Raw genomic sequence first — 26,657 nt, 5'->3', positions numbered from 1 at the left:
AGAGGTATCAATGACCAATGATTGTTGATTCCTGTTGTTTTGTTGTTGCTGTAGATGGTGGCAGCGATTGTGGTGGTAGTGGTGTGTGTTAGTATGTGTGTGTGTTTCTCCTCTTTTTAATATACTGGTCTGGTCTGAGATTATTTATTCCCTGTGTTTTCTTGGAAGCAGTAATGTCTATAGGTTGGAGTTTATCTTATAGCAACTGTTGTAAGGCTGGATTTGTAGGTAGATACTGATTAAATTTGGTTTTATCATGGAATATCTTATTTTCTCCATCTATAGTGATTCAAAGTTTTACTGGGTACAGCAGTCTCAGCTGGCAGTTGTGGTCTTTTTTAGAGTCTGCAACACATTTGTCCTGGTCTTTCTGGCTTTTAGAGTTTCCAATGAGATATCAGGTGTAACTCTAATAGGTCTTCATTTTTATGTGGCTTAGTCTTTTTTTGCTTGCAGCTTTTAATATTATTTCTTTGTTATGTAAGTTTTGATTATTATGTGCTGAAGGGACTTCCTTTTCTGGTGAAAACTATTTGGTACCCTGTATCCTTCTTGTACCTTTATAGGCATCTCCTTCTTTAGGTTAGTATAATTTTCTTAAAAATATTTTCTGTAACCTGAGCTGTGTTTCTTCTTTCTCTATTCCCATTATTCTTAGATTTTTGTCTTTTCACTGTGTCCCAGATTTCCTGGACGTTTTGTGTCAGGAGATTTTTAGACTTAATATTTTCTTTGGCAATGTATCTTTCTTGTATCACACCTGCAACACCAGAGATTCCCTCTTCCATCTATTGTGTTCTGTTGGTGAACTTTGTCTCTATAGTTCCTGCTCATCTGTTTGAGTTTTCCTTGTTGGTTCTATTTCCATTTTTTAGGTCTTGAATGGTGTTATTCATTTCTATGCACCTCTCTCTCTCTCTCTCTCTCTCTCTCTCTCTCTTTTCTCTCTCTCTCTCTCTCTCTCTCTCTCTCCTCTCTCTCTCTCTCTCTCTCTCTCTCTCTCTCTCTCTCTCTCTCTCTCTCTCTGTGTGTGTGTGTGTGTGTGCTTCTGGATTTCTTTAAGGTATTTATTCAATTTTCTCTTTAAGGTCTTCCATCATCCTCATATGGACTGTTTTAAGATCTTTTTCTTATTCTACAGTTATATTGGAATACTCAGGGCCTGCTGTATTAGGGTTTCTGCTGATTGTGTTTTTGCTGGTGAGTAGGCATCTGAGATTGGAATGATTACAGTTCTAGATACTGATACAGATATCAGTTTTGTTTTTGTTGGGTGGGTGTTTTGTTCTTTGGTTTCTGTTTCCTCTCTGGTTTTTAGGAGAGTATAGTGGCTCTATGTTTCCTCTTAGGAAGTTTTCTGTGAACCTGACAGGTGTGGCTACTGCGGGTTCCAGGCAAATGAACCTAAGAAAAAAGCTGATGTAGCTATTTTAATACGACAAGATAGACCCAATCAAAACTAGTGAGAAGAGATAGAGAATGACACTACATAGTCATCAAAGGAAAAATCCCCCAAGAGGACACTGCAATTCTAAACATCTATGCCCAAAACGCCAGGGCACCCAAGTTTGAAATGAAACACTACTACAGCTCAATTCACACATTGACCCTTACACACTGATAGTGGGAGACTTCAATACCCCACGCTGAACAGACAGATCATCTAACCAAAAACTAAACAGAAATGCTGAAGCTAACTAATGTTATAAACCAAACAGACCTAATATATATTTACAAAGCATTTCACTCAAACACAAAAGAATATGTCTTCTTCTCTGTGCCTCATGAAACTTTCTCCAAAACAGACCAAATACTCAGACACCAAGCCAGTCACATCAGATATAAGAAAACTGAACTAACAGCCTGCTTCCTATCATACTACCACAGATTAAAGTTGGACATCAACAACAACAGAAATGACAGAAAGCTTACAATCTCGTGGAAACTGAACAACTCACTACTGAATGAAAATTGGTTCAAGAAAAAAACAGAGAAAGAAATTAAAGACTTTCTAGAATTGGATGAAAATGAACACAAAACATATCCAAATTTATGAGACACCATGAAAGCCATCCCAAGAGACAAGTTCATAGCACTAAGTGCCTACATAGAAAAGAAAAACCAATGGAGAGCTCTCACACTAGTAACTTAGCAGCCTGCCTGGAGACTCTAGAACAAAAGAAGAAATCAGTCTAAAAAGGAATAGATGGCTAAAAGTAATCAAACCAAAGGCTGAAATCAATAAAATAGAAACAAATAGAACAATACAAAGACTTAATGATACAAACAGTTGATTCTTTGAGAAAATTCAACAAGATAGACAAACCTTTATCCGAACTAACTAAAAGACAGAGTGAGAAAATCTAACAAAATCAGAAATGAAAGGAGAGACATAACAACAGACACCGAGGAAATCCAGAGAATCATAAGACATATTTTTTTTGTTTTTTAAGATATATTTTAAAAACCTATATTCTACCGAATTGGAAAATCTAAAAGAAATGGATAATTTTCCTGATAGATACCACTTACCAAACTTAAATGAGGATCAGATAGACAATTTAAATAGACCTATTATTATTCTCAGTGAAATAGAAAGTCGTTAATTTTTTTTCAGCCATAAAAAGCTCAGAGCCTAGCTGTTTTAACACAGAATTCTACCAGGCTTTCAAAAAAGAGTTAACACCAATACTCCTCAAATTATTGAATAAAACAGAAACATAAAGACGATTGCCCATTCATTTTATGAGACCATAGTTACTCTGATACCCAAACCATATATAAACACAAGAAAGAAAGAGAACTACAGACCAATATCCCTTAGGAGCATATACGCAAAAATACTCAATAAAATACTAGTAAACCACATCTAAAAACACATCCAAAAGATCATCAACTATGATCAAGCTTTATCCCAGAGATTCAGGGATGCTTCCTGTAATCTACCATATAACATAATCCAACATATAAATTTTATCCACCATATAAAATTCTGAAAGACAAAAAACACATGATAATCTCATCAGATGCAGAAATGGTCCTTGACAAAATCTAACACACCATCATGATAAAAGTCCCAGGAGGGATTAGGGATACAAGGGATATTCGTCAACATAATAAAGGCAGTTCACAGCAAGCCCATAGCCAACAACAAATTAAGTGGAAAGAAACTCAAAGCAATTCTACTTAAGTCAGAAACAAGACAAAGTTGTCCATTCTCTTCATACCTAGCCAATATAGTACTTGAAGTCTTAGCTAAATCAATAAGAAAGTTGAAGGAGGTAATGGGGACACAAATTCAAAAGGAAAAGGTGAAATATCTTTATTTGTAGATAATATGATAGTATACACAAGTGATCCAAAAAATTCCACCAGAAAATGTCCACAGTTGATAACTTCCAGCAAAGTAGCTCAATTCAAAATTAACTCACAAAAATCAGTAGCCCTCCTATATACAAATGACCAATGGACTGAGAAAGAAATAAGGGAAGTAACACCTGTAAATAATATACAATATAATAATATAAAATGTATATATGCCTGTAAATAATATATAATAAACCTGTAAATAAAATATTTTTATATTATAATAATATAAAAATAGGTTGGGATAACTCTAACCAAGAAAGTTAAAGACTTGCATGATAAAAACTACATGTCTTTGAAGAAAATGTAAGATGGAAAGATCTCCCATGCTCATAGATTAACATAGGAAAAATGGCCATTCTACCAAAAGCAATCTACAGATTCAATGCAGTCTCCATCAAAATTCCTATACAATTCCTCATAGATCTTGCTAAGCTAATTCTCAACTCCATATAGAAACACAAAATACCCTGGATAGCTAAAACAATCCTGAACAATAAAAGAACTTCTAGAGGTATCATTATTTCCCATTTCAAATTTCATTATAGAGATATATTAACAAAACTAACATGGTATTGGTACAAAAACAGGTACGTTGATCCATGGAATGGAACTGAAGACCCAGACATCTAGTCAAACAACCATTGACAACTGAGTTTTGATGAAGAAGCCAGAAAGTCACATTGGAGAAAAGACAGTGTCTTCAACAAATGGTACTGGTCAAACTGGATGGCCACATGAACAAGAAGTCAAACAGATCCATACTTACCACCCTGCACAAAACTCAAGTTTAAGTATATCAAAGACCTCAACATAAAACCAGGTACATGGAACCTGATAGAAGATAAAGTGGGGGATAGCTTTGAATGCACTGGAACAGAAAAAGATTTTCTGAATAGAACAACATTAGTGCAGGTACTAAGATGGACAATAAATAAATGTCTTGAAACTAAAAGCTTCTACACGGCAAAGGTCTATGCTATATGGACAAAGTGGCAGCCTACAGAATGGCAAAGAAATTTATCATTCAATAGAAGACTAATTTCCTATCGTCTGTCTGTCTGTCTGTCTATCTATCTATCCTCAAGAAACTAGACATCGAAAAACAATTAATCCAATAAAAATGGGGTACAAATCTAAACAGAATTCTTAATGGAGGAAACTCAAATGGCTGAGAATCACTTCAATGTTCAATATTGTGCAAGGAGAGACCTTGGATGACTCAGCTTTAGATGAGATATCGCCATCACATCTCTCTCTGCAAAGCTCAGGCAACCCCACAGAAGAGGAGGTGGAAAGAGTGTGAGAGTCAGAGGGGATGGAGGACACCAGGAGAACACGGCCCTCTAAATCAACTGAGCAAAGCTCATATGCGCTCACAGAGCCCAAAGCAGCAAGCATAGGACTGCATCAGTTCCTCTGTGTATATCTTATGGTTTTTGGTTTAGTGTTTTTACGGGACTGTTGAGTGTGTGAACAAGTAGGTCTCTAATTCTTTTTTTTTTTTTTTTTTTTTTGCTGGAAATTTTTTTTTTTATTCTTTTTTAATTAAAATTTCCAACTGCTCCCCGTTTCCCATTTCCCTCCCCTCCTCCCACTAATTCTTATGCCTTCTTTTGGGCTCTTTTCTTCTGCAGTTTGTCTTGTCCAACTTAGGTGTTATTATTTTTTTTTTTGGTTTTCTCTTATTACATTTTATTGTTACCTCTGTTTTTGTCTAATAAGAAACAGAAAGGAAGTGGATCTGGATGGGAGTAGAGGTGGGGAAGACCTGGGAGGAGTAGAGGGATAGGAAACTGTCATCAGGATGCATTGTTTGAGAAATGAATCTATTTTAAATAAAATGGAAAAAATGAAAAGCCACAAAGGAAAATTTCTAAGATTGGGCCTTTAGAACATTGTTGGAATCTTACTTCCCTGTCCAAAACCCTTTTCCTACCATATGCCTTCAATGCTGGAGATGAAACCAAAGGCCTCTCACATGGTATGTTCTACCATTGACTTCCATCCCTAGCCCACTTTGCCTTTTTCTTGTATTTAGCTTCTCTTCTTACTCTACTTTATTTTCTAGCATCCTTCTGGGACTTAACTTTGTCTTGCTTGAGGTAATATATAACTTCCTCCCTGCAGTTCTAGCCTCTAGTTTTCCCCTTGTCTAATCCCTTCTGTGTTTTGTGTATGTGTAGGGAGTGTACAGATTTGTACATATGTGACATACATATGTGCGGGTGTACCTGTGTGAAAATGTGGAGGAGGCCATCAGGTATCTACATGTATAGTGCTCCCTGACTTATCTTGTGAGACAGGGTCTCTCATTCAACCTAAACATTGCCGTCTTAGCTACACTGGTTGGTCAATTAACTCCTGGGATTCAGTTGCCTCTGCACCTCTAAGTTGACAGAATATACGGCAATGTCAGACTTTTTATGTGGGTCCTGATATCCAAATTCAGGTTCTCACACTCATTAGCAAGCTTTAGCCACTGAGCAATCTCCCCAGGGGCTCCAGTCTGTATTTCTAAAGTGAACAACTTTCTCTCTTCAATCTTTCAATTGAAATGTTATCCTATTGTAAGTCTGTCCTTCGCCTGGCATGGAAGAACATCTGCCATTAGCACCAGTTCACCTCTCTGACCCTGCTTGTCGTGGCCTTATTCCTAAACATCTCCCAGCCATGTTTCATAGTATTTTAAGAAGATTCTCTTTTCCTGCTAATTAGTTTTTTTCTTATAGCAGTTTCCATGTTCAGGACTCCCTGGTGACCCAAACCCTTGCCACTAATTAAGTCCCATTTATCTTTCAGGGTCAGACTCAAGTTTTTTCTCTACTAATTCTTCCCAGAAGACATGCATATCCATTCCTCTTCTGCATCCCTATACTGCTTTAATATCTGTTTAACTGAGAACTAACTTCAGTACTAGCATGTTTGTGTATATTTTGTCTCCCTAACTACCTAAACACTCACTGGGCTCAGGAACCAGAATTCTCTTTTTTCCAACACATTTGACACCAGAAATGAAATATATATATATATATATATATATATATATATATATATATATATGGAATAGTTTCCAATAGCTTATCCAACCACTTTGTCACTACTTTAATAGCTCACTAAACCCATTATTAACCTTTTGTCACCATCACCACAAATGTCAGGCACTGTTGGCAACAGAAGACAGAAAAGATTGTCAGAGATAAGGTGTATACAAAAGAAAAGCATTCCCTGTTTAAGCTTCAGGCAAGATGAAATACTAAACTAGTCAGAGTGCTCTAGCAGCTGAAAGTGTTCCTCAATATATTTAGGTCCCTGAGGCAACTCCACAGATTTGAATTAGGTCCTTATACAGTTCTTTCAAGAGAGTAAGCAGGCAAATTATTCTTTTCTTTTCTAGTGTGGGCTGGGTTGTCAATAGCCAGGTGTTGAATTCAATGGCGTCAATAATGGCACATCTATTTTCTGATGGTTTTTCTCCAGGATTTTTGCATTCCTAAACTAATAATTAAAATTCAAAATATCCTACATGACCTTTTGTGAAACTGAAAATATGATGTGATATGTCAGAAACATTCCAGTTTGAACAGAAGTAAGCCGAGGGAAAGGCATTGTTCCCCAAGAATGAGAAAGAGTGAGCAGTAAGGAATGAATAACTCTTTGCTGCTGCCCTCAATGCCACAGAAGAGATGTATTACTCCATCGGGAAAGGGAAAAGAGCAAAGTAGTTAAATACTAAATGCCAAGTCACACAAAGGCCTATTAGCAGATGCTATGCGGATGACTCTCAATTAAGCACTACACATTGTAGGCCTATCAGAAGGCTTCCTGATATGTTGAAGGCTCCAGCTTAGTCATGTTGCCATGTTACCCCCATCATAGTGATGAGCAGCTGGACGTATAGTGACAGCATCAAGTGGTCAGAAATCCCCAAATATCTTAAGAGTGTGTGCAAAGATGATTCTTCTTAAAGGCATTATTTTTCATTTCTAAACCTCATTATTACTGAGCACACCGCTCCAGCCGTAACACCCAAATCAATCCTCTATCTTTGTTAGGTATTTAAGAGATTAAGCATCTTTTGGGGTTATATTTTCTTCTGAATTAATTTTTTTTAAATTATATTGAAAATTTTTTAAGGCTATATTCATTTTGCTCCTCTATTGCTAAGACTTTCAGAGAAGAATCTTGCTTTAGGATGGATGAACTTTGTATCAATCACACTCAAAACTGACTTCAAAAATTCCCTTCGATGTACAGCAATATTTATTCAAAAACTTTACTTGGCGTCTCTATAATATAGACATTTTTCTAAGTAAATAAATGACATGATCCTTTCCATCATGCAACTTCAATAGATTATAATTATGGTAGATTTACAGAAGAGCTAGCCAAGGCCAGATCTCACAGTCTGAATAGTAGCCCTGATTATTTTAGAGACAGTGAAGGAGAAAAAGGCCCCTGATGAGCTGTGGGGGATAAGCTTCTTCTCCTGACTTCTACATTTCTTTTGTGATAAATAGAAAACAGAGGTGGGCTGATTACATAGCCTGGATTTCTTTTTAAATAGAGTGCTTATATCTCCTTGATCTGATTCCTTCCTCTTTCTCAGCTTCACTTTCCTGAAGTATTATTATTCTTCTGAAGACAGGAATTAAAATGGCTAATTGCAACTTTCTTAACAATTATGGGACGTTTAAATTAACTGCATAAATACATGTCATGGATTTCATTTACTGGATGTAACATGACATATCTATCAATACAGAGGAGTCTAAGCTACATGCTTACCAGAGTCTGAGCCCAACTGAATTTTTCCTATTTGTGTGAGTTCTCAACAGGTTTCCAAATGATGTCTATCTACTTCCTGGCTGGCCAGTCTCTGTTCCCAGTTGAGCAGTTCTATGCTTGAGAACCGACTTCCCTAATGCAGTTTTTTGAGACTACACACTCTGCCCAGAGCTGTGTGTATTTGCCACCAATTGCCTTACCGTATGGATTTCTCCCTGCTGGACAGTTTTTATGACGTTAATCCATTCTTCCATGTCTTTCCGACTGGGTGCAACCAGGGAGACTTTTCGATGTGGTGTGATAATCTAAACAAAACATCATATCATTAGTTGCTTTTCACCAACAAAGCTCCATGCCCTGAGTCTGCAAATTCTCCACAAAATTAGACATAGGTACCAAGTATATTCCCAGCCACTGCTTGAATATAAGACCTAAGTTTCCAGAGCCACCCTCAGCTGCTCTCAGAACTATTCAAGACAGTAATAATTAAAATAGTAATAATCAATACTTTAATGCCACCTCATGTGTGCCAAACACTATTCTGATGCATTTTTAGGAATATTCTTTCAATCAGTCTTTATTATAGTCCCATGAGGTAGACATTGCATTTCTTCCCCTTTCATGGCCAAGAAAACGAAGATAAGGGCAGTTAAATAACTGAAGTCATCCAGAAGTTAAAAAATGAAGGCAGATTCTTTGACTCTTGAGTCCATGCTCTTAAACACTAAGCTACAGGTCATCCATTTCTCAAAGGAGCTTGCCTAAAGTGTTTACTTGCTCACTGCTGTTCTATGGAAAGTAGGGAAAGTGTATTTACTTCAATAGAATCCCTCTCTTGCTGTTTGTGTGCCATACCAGATGTTAAAAAATCCAGCTTCTTTCTTTATCATTGGCAGGGAGAAATAAGTGGAAGAACCTTGCCAGGAATAGTTTCAAAGCCACACTGAAGGTCATATTTTATCTATTTACCCATGTATCTATCTACCTACGTATCTATCTATCTATCTATCTATCTATCTATCTATCTATCTATCTATCTATCTATCTATCATTGTGTGTGTGAATGATATGCACATGTATGTATGTGAGTGTAGGTATATATGTGGCAAAGACCATGTGTGAAGGCCAATTTTTAGGAGTTGGTTTTCTCCTTCCTCGACGGGATCCAGGGATTGAGTTCAGATCATTGAGATTGCATGGCAAACTCTTTTGCCTGGTGAGCCACCTCACTGCATCAGTTCTGAAGGTCTTAATGATGCAGCCAGAAGCAGAACTTGTATTTTTTGCAGATAGTAAGAGAGAATACAATTGGCTATCATGTCAGTCATTGCTTCAGGGGCTCTGCTTGTTATTTTATGATGAATGCCTCAAACTGATGCTAGCGCTAACCATACTAACATGCAATTTTGATCTCCTTTTGCAGGTAGTGCTTGATTTTGTGGCAGATAGGCATAGGAGCTGGTTAGGACAATGAATAACCTCAGTCACTCCTTTGTTTTCAATCCAATTCTTAGTTGATCTGCTATGCAGCAGCCCTGTACTTTCACTAAGATAAAGGATAGCCTAGCCTCAAGCAGAACCCTAATGGAACCAACTGATGGGGCTGGCAAAAACAATTTTAGAGACGGTGGGAAGGAGCATTCAGGGCTAGTGGACTTGATGCTTTGAAGTGATTATTCTGGTTTAGATATACGTGAATGACCAAAGCAGTGCAACGGCCCAGGAACACTAAGCCGTGAAAACTTCTGCTTTCTTAGAAGTACTCTCATCCGTAACCTCACCATGGACTAGATTTTACTGCGGATGACCTACCATGCCAGGGGAAATTATGTCATGCATCTTGGTTATTCTATTTTTTCCTATGGCTTATCAGTCTCTTGAAACTCTACCCAATGATACTTCTAAACCACCTTTACCAAAAGGACTGATTAAATTCCATAGTAGTCAAAGGCCCCTTGTCCCTTGAAGTCAGCTTGGCTTTATAGCACCCTTTAATGGGGAGCATGGTTAGTACTCACTGTCCTCACCATCATTAGGCTAGCGGAAGTTTGTATAAATAATAACATTTTGCAATCAAAGAAGACTTGTTAACCCTAATGTTCCCCAAAATGGAATAAACAGATAGAACAAGCCTATTTCTTAGCTAGCCCAGCCCGTGCACATCCAGCCATCCTCCATCTTACTTACACAGAAACCGTGGCAAAGATTTCTCCAGCTGCTTTCTGCCAAGACAGCTTGCGACAGATCAATTGTTTCAAAGTGAGCAAACTGGAAGATAGAGAAGGAGAACGGTAAGAAGCCGTCTGACTAATTAGGCAAACAGACATTAAAAGGTACACACACACATCCACTGACACACATTCTTGGCAGTTACGATCTAACTATTTGTTTGTCTTGAGGGCTAAGATTTATATAGGCACATGATTTCTGTAGACAGGGCATGTGGCAAGTACAAAACAAACGAAATAGAAACACAACTTTCCAAAAACTTTTCGGTAGACTTGGAGCAAGGCTTGGGCTGCTCAGCAGACTTGCCCAAATATAAACTTAGTGCTGGATAAGATAACAAAATACAGCCTGCCTGGGCAATTTGCAGTATGAATATTATCAAGCCCTAATTTATTGGGTGGCAGCCTTTAACTATGTCCTTGTCATAGCCAGTCTGGAGCCTGTGTCTCCTGGTAGATCTGATGCGGTAGAGACTGCTCAGCTAGCAGCAGAGCATCAGTACCGTCAACACAGACAAGGCTAGTTGATCACTATGTAACCTGTGTTGGCATATAAGACTCCATGCTCAGAACAGCCTAGGATTTGGTCTAAAGCTTTGCTATCGCCACCTTTAAATCCCTGATCATTTGAGTTTGGGGTTTGTGTTTTGTAAATAAAGCCCAATAAGACCATGGGCTGTGACACGAATACACCTATGTCACCTGCACGTACACTTCTGTTTTGTCATCCTAACTGTATTATCATATGCCTGCACTTAGAATTCCAGTGAATCCCATCATGGTGGTAAGGCAAGTACAAAGTATGCTATGTCTATGACTGAGCAGCTGTGGGTACTGACAGTCCACGACTTGCTACAAATACGAAGCAAGTGCAGTGTTTTTTTAAGAAACAAGCAACGGGGAGCCCTATTCTATTCATTCTTATTCCTCGCCTGTCCTTGTATTATGCAACCATTAATGCTGAAAAGGATGACACCGAAGGACCAGGAAAGCTGGGGCAAACCATTGTGCCTTTTCCATTGACTCAGAAAGTGTTGGCAGAATGTGAACATATAAAAAAATAAAAAAGAAAGAGACTTTATAAGAAAATAAACATAAAAATAAACAATAAAATTTAAAAAAGAAACTTTATACAAATTATCTTCTAGAATAACATTAAATCCCAAAATAAAACACCATAAGCCAATGCTTTATATTTTAGTATAAATATGAAACATTTTGTGTTAGTACCATTAATGATATTTTTCCTGGTTTTTGAGTAAAGGGTTCTGCATTTTCATTTTGCACCGGGCCCCACAAATTTTGTAGGCCACTCTGCATACAGAAACTAACCAGGGCCGGGCAGTGGTGGCGCACACCTTTAATCCCAGCACTGGGGAGGCAGAGGCAGGCGGATCTCTGTGAGTTCGAGGCCAGCCTGGTCTACAAGAGCTAGTTCCAGGACAGGCTCCAAAATCTACAGAGAAACCCTGTCTTGAAAAAAACAAAAACAAAAACAAAATAAAACAGAAACTAACAGGGAATCCACGAAAATGAAGAGACATAGGAAAGGGGAAAGGAAAAATACACCACTCATTTGGTCCAAAGGGATTAAGTACAGGAAGAATGGATGCTTTCAACTTCTCCTTTATTGATGACCTTCTCCGCACTCACACATTCCTTGGCACCCAGCCACTAGTGCAGATGAAAGGATTCTGTAATTACCGAAGGGTGGTGTGCAAAGAGGAACTTCTGTCCTTGAATCATACAATATCTTAGCTTCCTGAAGGAGTTACAGTTCTTAAGCAGCTGCCCTTCCTTCAGGATCTTCTGAAAGACACAAGCATAGCAGTAGAAAAGTTAGATGAATTTGCGAGATTGTTTATTTGTTCTCTCAGATGGGAAAATTACTTATCTGGAAAATTCTATCTCTGCTACCTAGCTGATGAATAATAGCCTGTAGGCCAGGCAAGAACACAAGGAAATTAGTTCCACCAGAAAAGGCATTGGTTTCTTTTCTCTAAAATGCTCACAGTGGCGTAGCCTTCAAGTTTCTTAGGATATATTACTCAAAAGCAGTGAAGAACATCTCCATTTGTGGTGAGAGAGAAGAAAAGCATGCGCGTATAAATACCAAAACGACAATCCTGAGAAAGTGCAAGTAGCGGTGGAAACGGCTAAGTTCAAGAAAGGTAGATTTTCCTTAACTGTCAAGGTTGTAGCCCTAGAGAGAACCTTCCAATCAGCTCTTCTTGAGGATTCTTCTTAGCATATTAAGTTAGATTGTGTCTCTTCACTGATCACAAGCCTCCAATAGCTTACTAATATTTTTAGAAGCAAATATAAATTCCTTATCAAGGCCTTCAGGGGATTCATGAACTGGTGACGGAGCAAGCATGAAAAGGACTCCAAAAGACAATGACCTTCTGATTACTTTCTTTATTTAGCACATGCTCTGGCCGATGATTTTCCACTTATTGCACAACAGACTGATCCTACCGGATACAGAGACTGCTTATCACTTTCACCACTGAAGACACTCTTGGTTATGGTATAGAGAACAAACCGACATAAAGACTGCAGAAGTACTCACACTAATCGGGAACCAAACCTATAAATTATGGGACAAAGAGCCAGACAATTAAATTCACCAAATCAAGGCTCTTTCTTTCTTTTCTTTTCTTTTTTCCTGTGAAATCACCTTCATCAGAATGAGGATTTACTATTAAGTGGCCAAAGTGTTTTATTTAGCCTAACTAGTATATCCTAAACATTTTAATTAATTGATAATGTTTAAAAGACAAATGTCCAGAAATGCAGGTACTTACTTCTTTTTATTTATTTTTAAGCAGAACATCTGGAAAAGTAGGCCTATGTTCTTGCATGGCAACACTTAGCTGGAACAATGTAGCCACTGCCATCTTCAGATGAGAGCATGTGACCTCATCAAACATTTGAATTTGAGATTCTAATGTAAACAGGTGTTGGGAGGGTATATTTCTCAGTGTAGAGAGCTTGCAAGAGAAAGCAAGGAGAGGGGAGATTTCTTGAGGTTAAAAGTTTGAATGTGGGGGGCTGGAGAGATGGCTCAGAGGTTAAGAGCATTGCCTGCTCTTCCAAAGGTCTTGAGTTCAATTCCCAGCAACCACATGGTGGATCACAACCATCTGTAATGGGGTCTGGTGCCCTCTTCTGGCCTGCAGGCATACACACAGACAGAACATTGTATACATAATTAATAAATAAATATTTATTTTAAAAAAGTTTGAATGTGGATAGAGGAATTGGTGATAGAAGATGGTTAAGGGTGGGCTAACCAAACTAAGGATATCTGAAGAAGCTTTACAGAAATTCACTTGTTTACAAGTTAATCGCAAACATAACATACAGAAGGAGACTAAGCAGAAGGAACCTGCATGGGTGAACGATAATTACTCCCAGAAGGCCTGGGTTATTAAATGAAAGCCTCAGTGCTAGGCACTGGATACTGTCCTGCAAGTTAACGGCCAAAGAGGCTCCAGAGGCACTCTAAATAGATGGTAAGACCCTATTGCTAACAACATCATTCACTTTGGAAACAAGACACAGAGAAATCAACCTCAAGTGGCCAGGAAATGCACGCTTCCTCTCACTGCTGTTGAGCTTACATGTTGTTAAAAGGAGCTATGAAAGCTGCTGGGGAGAAAAAGACACCAACAGTCTAATCCAGCATTGGGACTCTGCATACTATAATACTGACCTGCATGGCAGAATGTATCCGCTAGTGCGGTAGTGGCATTAAGGTTAAACAGCTAACCAATCCACTTTCTGATTAGACTTGAGGCCTGTTCCACAGGAGGGAATTTACATGCAGTACTGTAAATCTATTGAATACTTTCCCTTCCCCTATTTTTAAAGACCTGTAACTGAGATGACCAGGTATCTAAACACCTACTTTCTCTTCTGAAAGACATCTTCACTTTAAAAATGAGCTGTTAAACCCAGATTTTTTTTTTTTGCTTTGTAACTTGGCCATATAATATCTCAAGAGAATTCATATTTAGTTCAGGCATTTACCAGCTATTTTATCGTATAACTATAAGCAAGAAAAAAAATTAATTATCTTTTTCAAATTCCTATTTTATCTATCTTTATACCACATCCTTTCCCTTTGCACATGATCATGAATACAATGGTTACTCTGGAGCCTATGTTAGTGCTGGGAACTGGATTTGGCTCCTCTGGATAAAGTACTCTTAATTGTGAGCCATCTCTCCACCTTAATAACCCAACATGCAACCCCAACTTGAGAGACTATCAAACTCCACTATTAAGGAGACATTAGAGTTACAAAGTCTATGTAGGAGTAAAGTTTCTCCATGTCATATATAGTATATATCACTATAAATCAGAAATCAGAAATGGATTCTCGTAAGTTAGGATGTATAGTGTAATCTTATTCAGCAAGCATGAAGAAAATAACTTTAAATTTTATCTATACATGTACTACATATGGACTAGAATGGCTAAAATTCAAAAGATCAATAACATCAAATAGTGCTAAGGATGTGCAGTAATAAGAACTCTCCTTCATTTTTTTGTTAGGAATGTAAAATGCTATAGGCACTCTGTAAGACAGATTGTCAGTTTCTTGTAAATCAAAGTATGATCCAACAATTGCAATCCTTGAAATATACCTAGTTTGCTGAAAACCTAAAACACTGCAAATCTGCACACAATTTTTATAGAAGCTTTATTCATAATTTCAAGCCCTGGTTTATTATATGAAGTTTTGCAATTTTTCAATGTAAGCAGATAATGGAAAAAACTTTTTAAGGCAAAGAAAACAGGTTGCAAGCTATGGCTAGCTGCCAGGCAAAGAGTTCACAGTATCTGAATTGCGGCTGCTAGCATTTCAGAGGGGTTACAGTAAGTTTAGAGCGCATGGATAAGGAGTCCATTCATGTAAGACACACGCTACCAAGTTGGAGGCAGATAATGTCAACGTAATTTATGTACAGTAGAGATAATGTCTCAGTAAGGATTTCTTACTGACTGTCTAAATACAGGCTCTTGCTCTTCAGCTGTTGAACATATATGAATACCCAAACCCGGATGTCTAAGAACTAAACGTGGCCATGATCCTTTTCTTCGCAAACTCTGTTCCCTTCAGAGAAGCTTACCATACTAACCCAATCATTGCTTTAAAATAAAGTGATGCATATTTTTTAAGGCAGCCTCGAGATGATAGAAGAGGTAGAAGCAAATTTCATTGGATTTCTACAAGCCAATGAGATAGACGCATTGAAAATGGCTTTACCTGTTTGGGGTTACTAAACTGAACCAAAGGCCCATGAGGAAATGAGGAGAGGCAAAGCTAGCCTTCAGAGAGATGTGGTCAGGGGTGAGCTCTACCTAGGCCCCAGGAGAACTCCCCAGTGCTTCTCAGCCGTTGGCCATTTGCAGACCACACACCTCACTGTCCTCTCCGGGCAGCCATGCACTGTGCTGTCTGTTACTGCCAGACAGCAAACCTGAAGGCTGCGACATTCTCCACTACTTTTCTCAACCTGCAATTATAAATGGTTGCTGGACTCTGCTTTGTCTCCCTCTGACAAGAAAAGTGGGAAGGCCTGGTTAATTAGTACGTATACGACAGAGTGAGCACGAACCCCACCCAACCCCCACTAAACTTTGCCCTAAAAGACATGACCACAGATAGCTGAGAATTAGATTGTGTTCTGTGAACAGCTCTGAAGAGTCATTAGCAGATCTGCGCTAATGAGCTTCCCCGCAAGGGGCAACTAGCCATCCTTATCATTCTAGAGACACAGTGTTCCATGGTGAGCATGAAGAAAGTTCTGCTTTTTTTTTTTAAATAACAATCCAAGGGTGACTGGAAGAGTAATTAGAATTCAAATTTATGTAACACTGTCTAGCTTAATTCTGCCGTATGGGAAAAGAAAATCTAGGAACTTAGTATCTTTGTTACTTTTACTTTTTATTGAAAATATTTTTTCCACACTTTGTTTAAATGATTTATCAAGGTATTTTTCTTCTTAAAACATCATCAAATAAGTTGGCAGTTTTCCTGTCAAATAATATTCTGCTTTGTAAACCTTTTGAGATTGTAGCATCCTGGGACTGAAATTGTTGTCAGAAAAACACATCTGTAAGGTACTTACAAAAGGAACAAGGAATGGGACAGTAAATAACAAAATCTTCTTGATGACCATATTTACAGGACATCACTCCTTGTCTAATCTGTCATATTCCTGTTGTGAATATCTGTGTTGTACCCAGTAGGCAGACGTTGGGTTAAAGAGGTCCTTGTACGTACTGACAAGACCCACCACGTGACGCTTCTTGACCTGAGCGCACAGCAGCCTGGCCTCCTAGTCTTTCCGGCCAGCTATAACATGAAAACCCAGAGAACTCAAGGGGGACTGCATTGTAAGGGGATTATTTAGGTTGTTGATGCATCTCTAGCCCCACAGTTCAGTCACCACAAACGCACTAAGTTTCATTCAAATCCCAAGAGTGCAGGATTCAGAAGCACAGGTAAGCAGGGTCTGTATTGGGAAACTTAGCCTCACTTCATTTTGGATCCCTGTCTGGTAAGCCAACCCCTAAATCCATTACTTCTAGAAACTCCCACACCCAGGCCCAGGGAGATTTTCTTCCTCATACTCTCAAAGGCTCGGCGCATATAAATTAATTGTCAATACCAATGGAGAGCATTTCTTTTGCTCCATATTTAGAAAACATCTAAAATCCCTCAATGGGCTCCTGATTACCGACAGGCAATTAGCTGCTGCTTGATGCTTAATTGAGAAAGGGCAAGCACAGCTGTGGCCATGACCTTTTCTTATCTTCCAAGTCCCCAAAGCTTCTGCTAGCTGCTCAGTCTCTTCTGCTCTGACTTGTGAGGCTCTGGGGGAATTATTTACCCTTTCCTCGTAAAATGAGCCCCTATTACATAGCCAAATTGAATTGCCCACCCGCCCAATCAAACAGTAGGCAAACATCCATCACGCCACGCAGCAGTACCTGTTGGTAGCTAGCTACTCTTCTGTTTGCTCGCCTTGCTCTTGGGAAGGAGGCTGGTTTGAGTTGACAGATGATGACTCCCCAAATAAGAGCCGGACTCTCACTAGAAGAACAGCTTCAGAGGCTATCTTTTTGTCTCCTTCGGTCTCCAAACCTAGAACGTCTATTCTCTTTGTTTTGGGGGTGGGGGTAATGGGAAGAAATCCGTTTCTCAACATGGCCCTGCCAAAGTTGATTCAGAGCCACAGTGTTTGATTTAGTTAAAATGCAACTCTGGGTGCTTTAGGGCTTTAAGAAAGGCCAGATCCAGTCTTTCTCTGAAAGCTTTACATTCCCCAGGGTCTTGTTGACGGGGCAGGAGTCAGACAGACTGGCTCCAGCACTTACTAGCTGTGTGACCTTGGGCAAATCACTTAACCTCTCTGAGCCTCATTTTCCTTGTCAGTTAGATGAGGATACCCTGCAGAGCATATAGCTGCCACTCAGCGTTACTTGTGCCCTGTGAAAACTGTGAGGCTGAGACTCTATTCACACCACTTTTGAGATCTTTAGTTCATGGCTGGCTCAGTGCTAGAGCAGAGGGATGAGAAACAGGGAGACATACTGCCTTTTTTTTCTAGGAGTTGCAGCCCTAAATTCAGGATAGCCACAGACAAACATGTTGCTCATTCTAGTACTGACAAGGCATCCCTTCCTGCTGCCTGGGACTGTACAGACTATAGAGAATCCATCCACTCCTGCTGCCCGGGGCTGTGGAGACTACAGTAAATCTACTTCTGCTGCCCGGGCCTGTACAGAGTACAGTGAATCTACTTCTGCTGCATTTGATGCTAAGGAAGAAATGTTGAGAATCATCCAGATTTGTATTCTTTGCCAGTAAAATATAGAAAAGACTAGGATGGTGTTATATTTATTTAGTTTTTCTAAGCAGGTAAAAACTTTAACTAGTCCTTTGCACATCACTCAAAAGATAGTTTATAAACATGTGCAAATGTATGATACACATCTAGTCTTATTCCTGGTGGAATTCATAGTGCTCTGAGTACAATGTTTCTTGGATTTTAAAATTTAATGTATTGGGGGGCCTTACAAGCTCAGTATATGCATTGCATCCTCATTTCTTTTTACAATTGCATAACATTTCATTGTATCAATAGAATGTTATTTATACGGTTTACTATTGATGAATAGTGGTTTCAGATCTTATTCCGTTAAACAACCTTTAAACAATTCTCTGCATAGAAGTGTTATTCCCTGATATGAGAGTATCAGTAAGACGAATATCAAGGATTGGTGACAAAAATGAGTCCACTGGGATATTAAAGCTGAAACACTTAGAAGTTTGGGGATAAACGAAATCGTGAGCAGGGAATCCAGTGACAGGAACCGTGTGAAGGGAGAGCTTGGCTTGTAAGTCTCCTCAGATCTCTGGCTCATCCCTTTTTTCTTTTTGTTTAATTACTGGAGTTTTCTAAGAAGGGCAAGCACTACTAATTGCTTAAGGGGTGGGGAAGAGGTAAGCAATTCGGGCCCTGGTTGACAAAGTCCAGAAAGTGGTACCTTGGCTTTTGATAATTGGCTTGGGTCTAACAACAACTGGGAAGAATGAAGAGCTCAGCAGACCGCCCCCCAGACCTGCACGCCCTTGTTGTGTTAATGATTGTTTTGTTGCGGAGTGGCTTGGGCCCTTGGCTAAGCCATCTCACTACTATGGGTTTGTTGACAGGATAGGGATGTGAGTGCTGAACTACAGAGCTCAAAGTCTACTCTCACCACAAAGCTACCTTTTAACTTTCCAGGCTAAGCCTACCCTGTTGGAGGTAAAGAAAATCAGGACCCAAGAGGGGCTGCATGAATCCAAATCAAATGGTAAATGAACGGGAGAACCTAGATTGGGCTTTAGGGCATCTTCTTCCAGGTGTTGGGGCTCTTTAACAACTTCTCTAAGGTGAATGAGGGTTTCTGGTAACCACAGCTATTGCATTTGCTCCCCGTTAACAGGACCTCCTGAAGCATGGGCAGAGTTCTGGGACCCAATGAGAAACATGGGAACAAAGGAGAGAAGACCAGCAGAAAAATGGCTTGACTTTAAGAATGTTACTCAGAGGGAGAACTGGGCTAGAGACCCGGAAGTTTGTGGAGAAGATTGGCTTTGTCTGGAAATAAGCAGAAGTGGGAGGAGGAAGATCATTTTTAAGCTGTGAGAGGAGACTCAAAGTTTATAATTGTTCTGGAAAGATGGGAAAGTAATAATGTAATTGAAAGTTTAGTAGGAGCCCATGATGCGCCAATAGTGCTTCCTTGCTGAAAAGAAGGGAGTTCTAAGGTCAGAAAAAGTCTCTAAGGAAAATACCAGAATATTTTGGACCTTGGCTTCAATTTGTCCATGATCAGAGAGGCCAGAATGCAGGACGACAAAGCAATATCTGCTTCTAACTGCTTTCTCCTTCACCCTTCCACCTGATTATCAGCTTTCAAAGATGAAATTTCTATCATTTTTCTCCTCTCAGGACTCTGCCAAAACTTTTCAAATTGTAAGCTGCCAGTAGCAAGCCATATGGCCTCTTTATCTCAACCATGTTGTCTAAGACCCCTGGGTCCTATTGAGACTCACGTGATGGTCTCATTAGAAGCAAAAAAGAAAAGAAAATTTCTCCCCCAAGTTTCAGTTTGACCATTCTCATCCACAGAAAGAGTTGATTCTCGCCGGCAAGCACCTCTTTTTCCCTGGCTTTGCTGGCATGATTTCATTGAAGGTGAAAGTAGGAAGCGTCTGATGAAGGGAAAGGATAGCTGAGACTCAAAGAAGTCAACAAGCAGTTCTACGTCAGAGTGGGTATCAGAGCTCGGGTTTGAACCATGATCCGTGTAACTCTACTTGTGTGTCCCCCATCAAAAATTTCTAGTATAGTAATCACGATGGATGTCAGGCCCAACTTCAAGATCACCTCAGCCCACTTCTTTTCCTATTGAAGGGAAAAGAATGAACCAGCAGTTCTTGCAAAGAGTGTAGTTAAATTTCTTGAAAAAGATCAGGTTCTACAAATGATTTCACAAACAGGGAAGAAAAAGGAAACAGTCCTTTGGTCAGGTAACTAAAATGCCATAGTCCTCAATTCTTTGTCTATTTTCAAGTTTCACCTTGTAACAACATGCTAGACCAATTAGAAATTCCTAAACCTACAGACTCTTGCTTCTAATAGGTATAGTAAATATCTAAAAAATATGTGCTCTCAACCCAAGACCAAAGAGAACCTTTGCAAATATGTGCTTCATCTAGTTACAACTCATTCAAACAGAAGAACACTGACGATTCGACTTCTGTTCTGGCTGGGCTCCAATTTGTCCAACTATGGCTTTAAATGTCTCTCAGAATGTGGAGGTGGTAAGTCATATCACCTAACCACAGGTTCTTGGGAAGTAAATGTTTACTTCTGATTTGGGAAGATTGCCTTATTACTAAATTGGCCATCAGCTACTCAACTGACAAGCTGTCCTTGATACAGTGATTAGATAATAAAGAGGGGGTATTTGGATTTCAGGATATTCTTAGCCTTAATGTATGGCACAGAAAATAATTATGAATCGGGTAGACAGAATCGGGTGCTAAACCACTTTGAGTCTACTTGCTTCTTGCAGCACTGGTAGTCTAGGAAAGGTGAAATTGGTGAACTCACTAGTGTTTGTATGTGACTGCTTAAGATGGGAGGAGATGGAGGAGGAAAAGGGAAGGAAGGAGAGAGGGTGCAAGAGAGACTGAGTTATGAGGGAGATACTTTGCTCCACCTCATTAGTTTGGGAGAGAATAGAATAAAATTTAAGGGCAGCTCAAGGGTAGGAGATACATACATGAAAGTGTCCTCTGCTCAATCCCTGAAGCTGTGGATAGTCCTGCTATCTTTAAGAAGACTGACCCTGCATGAACAAATTTGCCTTACAGACAGTTTAGCAGTTCTACAGATTACTAAACCTGGGGAGGAAAGGGGGAAGGGCAATGGTTGTTGATGTGTCAAAGAAAAATTGGTTATGGGCCTTGGTTCCAGATAGATTGCTGACTAGGTAACAAAAGCAAAAATCTCTAGAAAAAGAAGCTGTCTTTCTCAAGACTCTTGGAGTAACAACAACAGAGCAATAATAAGAACTGCTAATTTTTGCTGAGCCCTCACTATGGAGAAAGCTTTTGCTAATATTATATGAGTTATCTTTTAACTCCGAAAACAATTCTAAAAGGTAGATGTTATGATAATCCTACTTTATAGATGGAAACACTGAGTCTTGGAATGATTAAGTACTTTTTCTACAGGATTAATAAGTGGGAAAGCTAAAATTCCTTCTGAACGACTAGTTACTTCCTCAAGGGAGCAACAACAAAAATATCTCAATACCATACTTGAAGTCAATTGATAGAAGGATTGTTGGTATAAATCAAAACTTGTTGGCTTTGTGCTGCTTCGATTTTGATATTAAAAGCTAAAGTAATTAAGTAATCATTATTTAACTTTCATAACATTTTGTAGGCTGATCTTGAAGACCCCTATTTGATTCTGAAGTCAACTTTAGGGGATAAGCAAGGTAAGAAATACTATTGACTTTTGTTTTTGGATAAACATGACTCATGGAAGTGATGTACATAGGGTCATTCGTTAAAATGGTACAAGTCTCTTTTTTACTTCATCTCCAGATTTTTTTTTTTTTTTTGGTTTTTCGAGACAGGGTTTCTCTGTGGTTTTGGAGCCTGTCCTGGAACTAGCTCTGTAGACCAGGCTGGTCTCGAACTCACAGAGATCCGCCTGCCTCTGCCTCCCGAGTGCTGGGATTAAAGGCATGCGCCACCACGCCCGGCCCTCATCTCCAGATTTTTGTGCGCTTTCTTTTTACCTATTTTAACAAGCAACCAGAAAGGAATCAGAAGCTGATTTCTACTTTCTTGCCGCTCTATAATGGAATCCTATGCCTTCACTGCTGGTCGGAAATAGGGGGCAATCCAATGGGCCACCGGCAGACATCCTCTGGTTAATAAACATGCTGGACCCAAAGGGAAATATTTGTGTGATTTGAATGACTCCTCATAACATTTTCAATATAACTTGGTCATGCAACTGATGCACAAAACCATCCCAGAAGGCTCTTACTGAAACATATTGACGTGCTTGTCTTCCTGCTGAATCCCCCTCCCAGGAGCCACCTCTCACAGCTGCTTCTGAGGCTTGACCCTAAGACTCACTGCTCCTCCCCCTTTCACAGCTTCTGAAACACTGTCTAGATCTGCAACTTACTCAAAATGTCTCCCTGTGGGCAAACACCTTGTGAAATCATCCCCACTGCTCTCTAGTCAGGATGTATTTAAGAGACTAAGGCTGCTCCTAAATAGTCACTGGCTACAGTGATCAAATCCCCACTGCTAAGGCCTTAAAGCAAAGCTGACTACCATCTGAATTTTGTGCTATTCAACTTATGAGAGCCTATCCAAAAAAATGGTGACCAGAAAAGTACAAATAACTAAGGGAGGAAAGAGGACAGGGGAGGGAGAACCAGTAGAACTAGATCACTAAGAGAGCAAAGAAACAAGCATAGGACATTTCTATTCCATGGGAGGCCTAGCTGGGGATGGCAGCAAACATGCACAGACTTGTAGATGACAAGAGATGTTCATTCCCCTCCCAGTGATGCATAGGGTTCCCACTGTCCTGGAACAATCTCTACACCATCGTTTGGTGCTTGCATTATACCCTGATCAATGTGTGCAGCTCTCTGGTCCAAGTGGCTTGGGACAAAGCAGCAGCCACTGAAAATGGAAAGAGGGTTGTTATCAGCTGCAATCTGAAGAACTGAATCTTGTGCACATACAAAATAAACAGTTGGCAATTTTGATCTGGTAGAGGGGGGTACTTTAATTGGGAACAGGGTTTAAGAAATGGAGGGGGCAAGGGAGGGTCCAGTTTGAAACAAACTCACTAATGACAATGTGCACAGAAAAAAAAAACCTAATGCATGGAGAAACACAGATACTCAGCTGTGCCCTTACTGTCCCTTTTATCTCTTTATTCATGTCAATAAAAGTACTGTTCTAACTGCGTCTGACATCTGCATCTTTTCTGAAATATCCTGCTAGGTACTCTGTATTCATTAGTGCTAACACAACACAGAAAGGCAATGTTATCCCTCTTCTATTACAGACAAGGCATGGGGACTCATAGCACGGTGGACTCACTTCGGCAAGATCATACACTGTTCCAAAGAGTGAAGAGTTTGAACTCAAGCCTGCCTGAGTCCAAAGCCTACGCGAATTTCTTGACATTCCATGCTGCAGCCAATGCCTCTCTTCTGAAAACTGAAGATCAGTTAGCAGGTGAGAGGGTGGATAGTTTGGGAAGCTACAAGAAAATAGTGTGACTGAACCTCATATAGGAGAAAGTGGGAAGTAAACTTGAATGCACTGGCACAGGAGATCACTTCCAAAATATAACCCCAGCAAAACAGATACTGAGAGAAACAATTAATAAATTGGACCTCCTGAAACTGAGAAACTTCTGTTAAGCAAAGGACACAGTCAAGACAAAACGGCATCATCCAGAATGGGAAAAAATCTTCACCAACCCACACCAAACAGAGGGCTGATCTCCAAAATATACAAAGAACTTAAGAAATTGGTCATCAAAAAAAAAAACCAATTAATCCAATAAAATAAATATGGGGTGTAGACCTAAACACAGAACTCTCAACAAAAGAATCTAAAATGACCGAAAGACACTTAAGGAAATGTTCAACATCCTTAGGCATCAGAGAAATGTAAATCAAAACAACTCTGAGATTCCATCTTACACCTGAGAGAATGGCCAAGATCAAAAACACTGAAGACAACTTATGCTGGAGAGGCTGTGGGGAAAAGAGAACACTTCTGCATTGCTGGTGGGAATGCAAGCTGATACAGTCCTTTGAATATCAGTGTGGTTATTTATCAGAAAATTAGGAAACAACCTATCTCAAGACTCAGAAATACCACTTTTGGGTATATATCCAAAGGGTGTTCAATTATGCCACAAGGACATGTGCTCAACTATGTTTCTAGCAGCATTGTTTGTCATAGCCAGAACTGGCAAACAACCTAAATGCCCCTCGACCAAAGAATGGATAAAGAAAATGTGGTACATTTACACAATGGAGTACTACACAGCAGAAAAAATAATGACATCCTGAAATTTGCAGGCAAATGGATGAATCTAGAAAACATCATATTAAGTGAGGTAACCGAGACCCAGAAAGACAATTATCATATGTACTCACTCATAAGTGGCTTTCAGGCATAAAGCAAAGAAAGTCAACCTATAATTCACAATCCCAGAGAACCTAGACAACAATGAGGACACTATTCTACAAGGGAAATGGAAAAAGACAGTATCTCCTGAGTAAATTGGGAGTGTAGGGACCATGGGAGAGGGTAAAATGGGAAGGGAAAAGAAGGAAGAGGAAGGGAGGGAAGCAGAGAAAAATGTAGAGCTCAATAAAATCAATTTTCAAAAAGAGCGTTTAGTGTGACCTCATTTGCCATTTGTGTAGTAACATTTTTATGGAGTTTGATGCTCGAAGTAACATACAATATAAACAAATTATATCACTTTCCCAAGCTGCCATCTCCTTGAAAGGAACTGTTCAAAAGTTTATGGAAATTTGGCATTTGATTTATCAAGGGGAGCTAAAATATAAGAGAAAAAATACTACACAAAATGCCTTCATAACAAATTTAAGACTTTGTGCATAGCCCCTTACCCCAGGACTCAAATTATGTAAAAATTGAGCGGGTTCAGATGGCAAAGTCAGCATGCAATTCTCTTGGCAAATCCTACTCTGGGGTATAGCTGAGCTACATCTGACAGGAACAGTACCCACAATGTCACCACTTACCCATAGGAGACGCTTCATGAATGTTTGTAAAGTTAAATTGAATGGTGAAAATCACATGCAGGGAAGACAATAAAAAATAGGTATTTTCTAGTGTCCAGGAATCTAGTTCTTATCAACTGGCCCTTAAAAGTCGTAACTGTTGCAGGAGACACCTGAATATTTTTATATATCCAAACACATATTTAGGCAAAACAAATTTAGTATTAGTAAAAAGGAATAGAGATTTTGGCCTCTGAGAAGTCTGGATTATGTAACCCTTATAGTGCTTACAGTGCATCACTTACAGTACTAGGTGTTATCTAGCTTATAAGCCTCAGCATTTTCAATCTGTTAAAAACCAAGTATAATGACATTCAATGCTAATAAGGATGAAGGTAAGACATGAAATTGTGGACAGTGAGGGTAGGCATGTAATATGTGCTTCCTTCTTTCTGCGAAGAAGAAGGTACATTTCTGGAGCTGGAATCAGAACAGAAGCGCAGCTTTATGCGAGGCTATCACAGGGCCTTGGTGGTCCATGCAGTATCCGTGCTTTGTCCTAAGTCTGGGAGTGTAATTTATACATGACCAGTACAAGATCAGTGGGTCTGTGGAAAACCAGAGATTGCACCTCTTTGGGATTTTATGAATTTAGCCCATGGAAGCAAAGATTTGTTACTTTTTGAAAGTAGAAGAACAAGCATCGCTGGGTAAGAAAACAAAGAGTACAGATAGAAACCCTAATCAGAATGTGTAAAAGGGTTTGTGTCTGCTGTCTCCAGAAAGACCCTCATCTGCTGGGATATGTGAGGCTGTTAGGAAAAGGAGAACCTCCAACAGCAGGAGAACCTCTAACAGCAGGAGAACATCTATTTAGGTACAGATATTGAAGGAAGGTTGAAAGGATGGTAGGTTTAAGAAAGCTGTGTTGGAACAGTTAGTGAACACAAGTGTTTGTGTCTCTTTAGTTGTAGAGCACAGACATTTCAAACGGAATGCTCTCCAGTGTTTGTATTAAAAACAAAAAGAAAAATTTCAAAGACCAGAAAGGTTGGTTAATTAGAAAACACCCTCCTCTATTGTATGCCTTTACCCATAGCTAGGGGAAACACAGACTCAAAGACTGATAAAATCTGAGCAGAGAGAAGCACCACCACCATTTACCTAGTACGAATTATACTCATGGTATATTCTGATTCCTGGCCAATTATACAGGAAGATATCCATAGTTTTAGATGTTTTAAAGCCTGACCTTGAGAACTTAAAACTAGTTAAATGCAGAGAGGGTAGATGTCATCAGAAGGACCACTTTCTCACACAGAGCACTATTTGAAGAGTAAGGTTTATCTGCAATGTTGCTGGGCAGATCCCAGAAACCTGCATCTA

At 39.4% G+C, this 26,657-nt stretch overlaps 1 protein-coding gene across 1 annotated transcript in view; it reads right to left on the bottom strand.

Moving 5' to 3' along the window:
• The window catches only part of Dgkk (diacylglycerol kinase kappa), a 140,486-nt gene that overhangs the window by 59,587 nt on the left and 54,242 nt on the right, over nt 1-26,657 (bottom strand). The window contains exons 3-5 of the mRNA XM_057760101.1: nt 12,087-12,191; nt 10,342-10,422; nt 8,355-8,459 (exon numbers count right to left, since the gene is read on the bottom strand). Of these exons, the coding sequence (XP_057616084.1) occupies nt 8,355-8,459; nt 10,342-10,422; nt 12,087-12,191 (291 nt within the window). The remainder of the gene's footprint in view (nt 1-8,354; nt 8,460-10,341; nt 10,423-12,086; nt 12,192-26,657) is intronic.

This window comes from Chionomys nivalis, chromosome X (assembly GCF_950005125.1).
Source record: "Chionomys nivalis chromosome X, mChiNiv1.1, whole genome shotgun sequence".
Taxonomy (NCBI): Eukaryota; Metazoa; Chordata; class Mammalia; order Rodentia; family Cricetidae; genus Chionomys; species Chionomys nivalis.
Note: the sequence above shows the minus strand (reverse complement) of the source record. Positions and strands in the feature narration are given on the sequence as shown.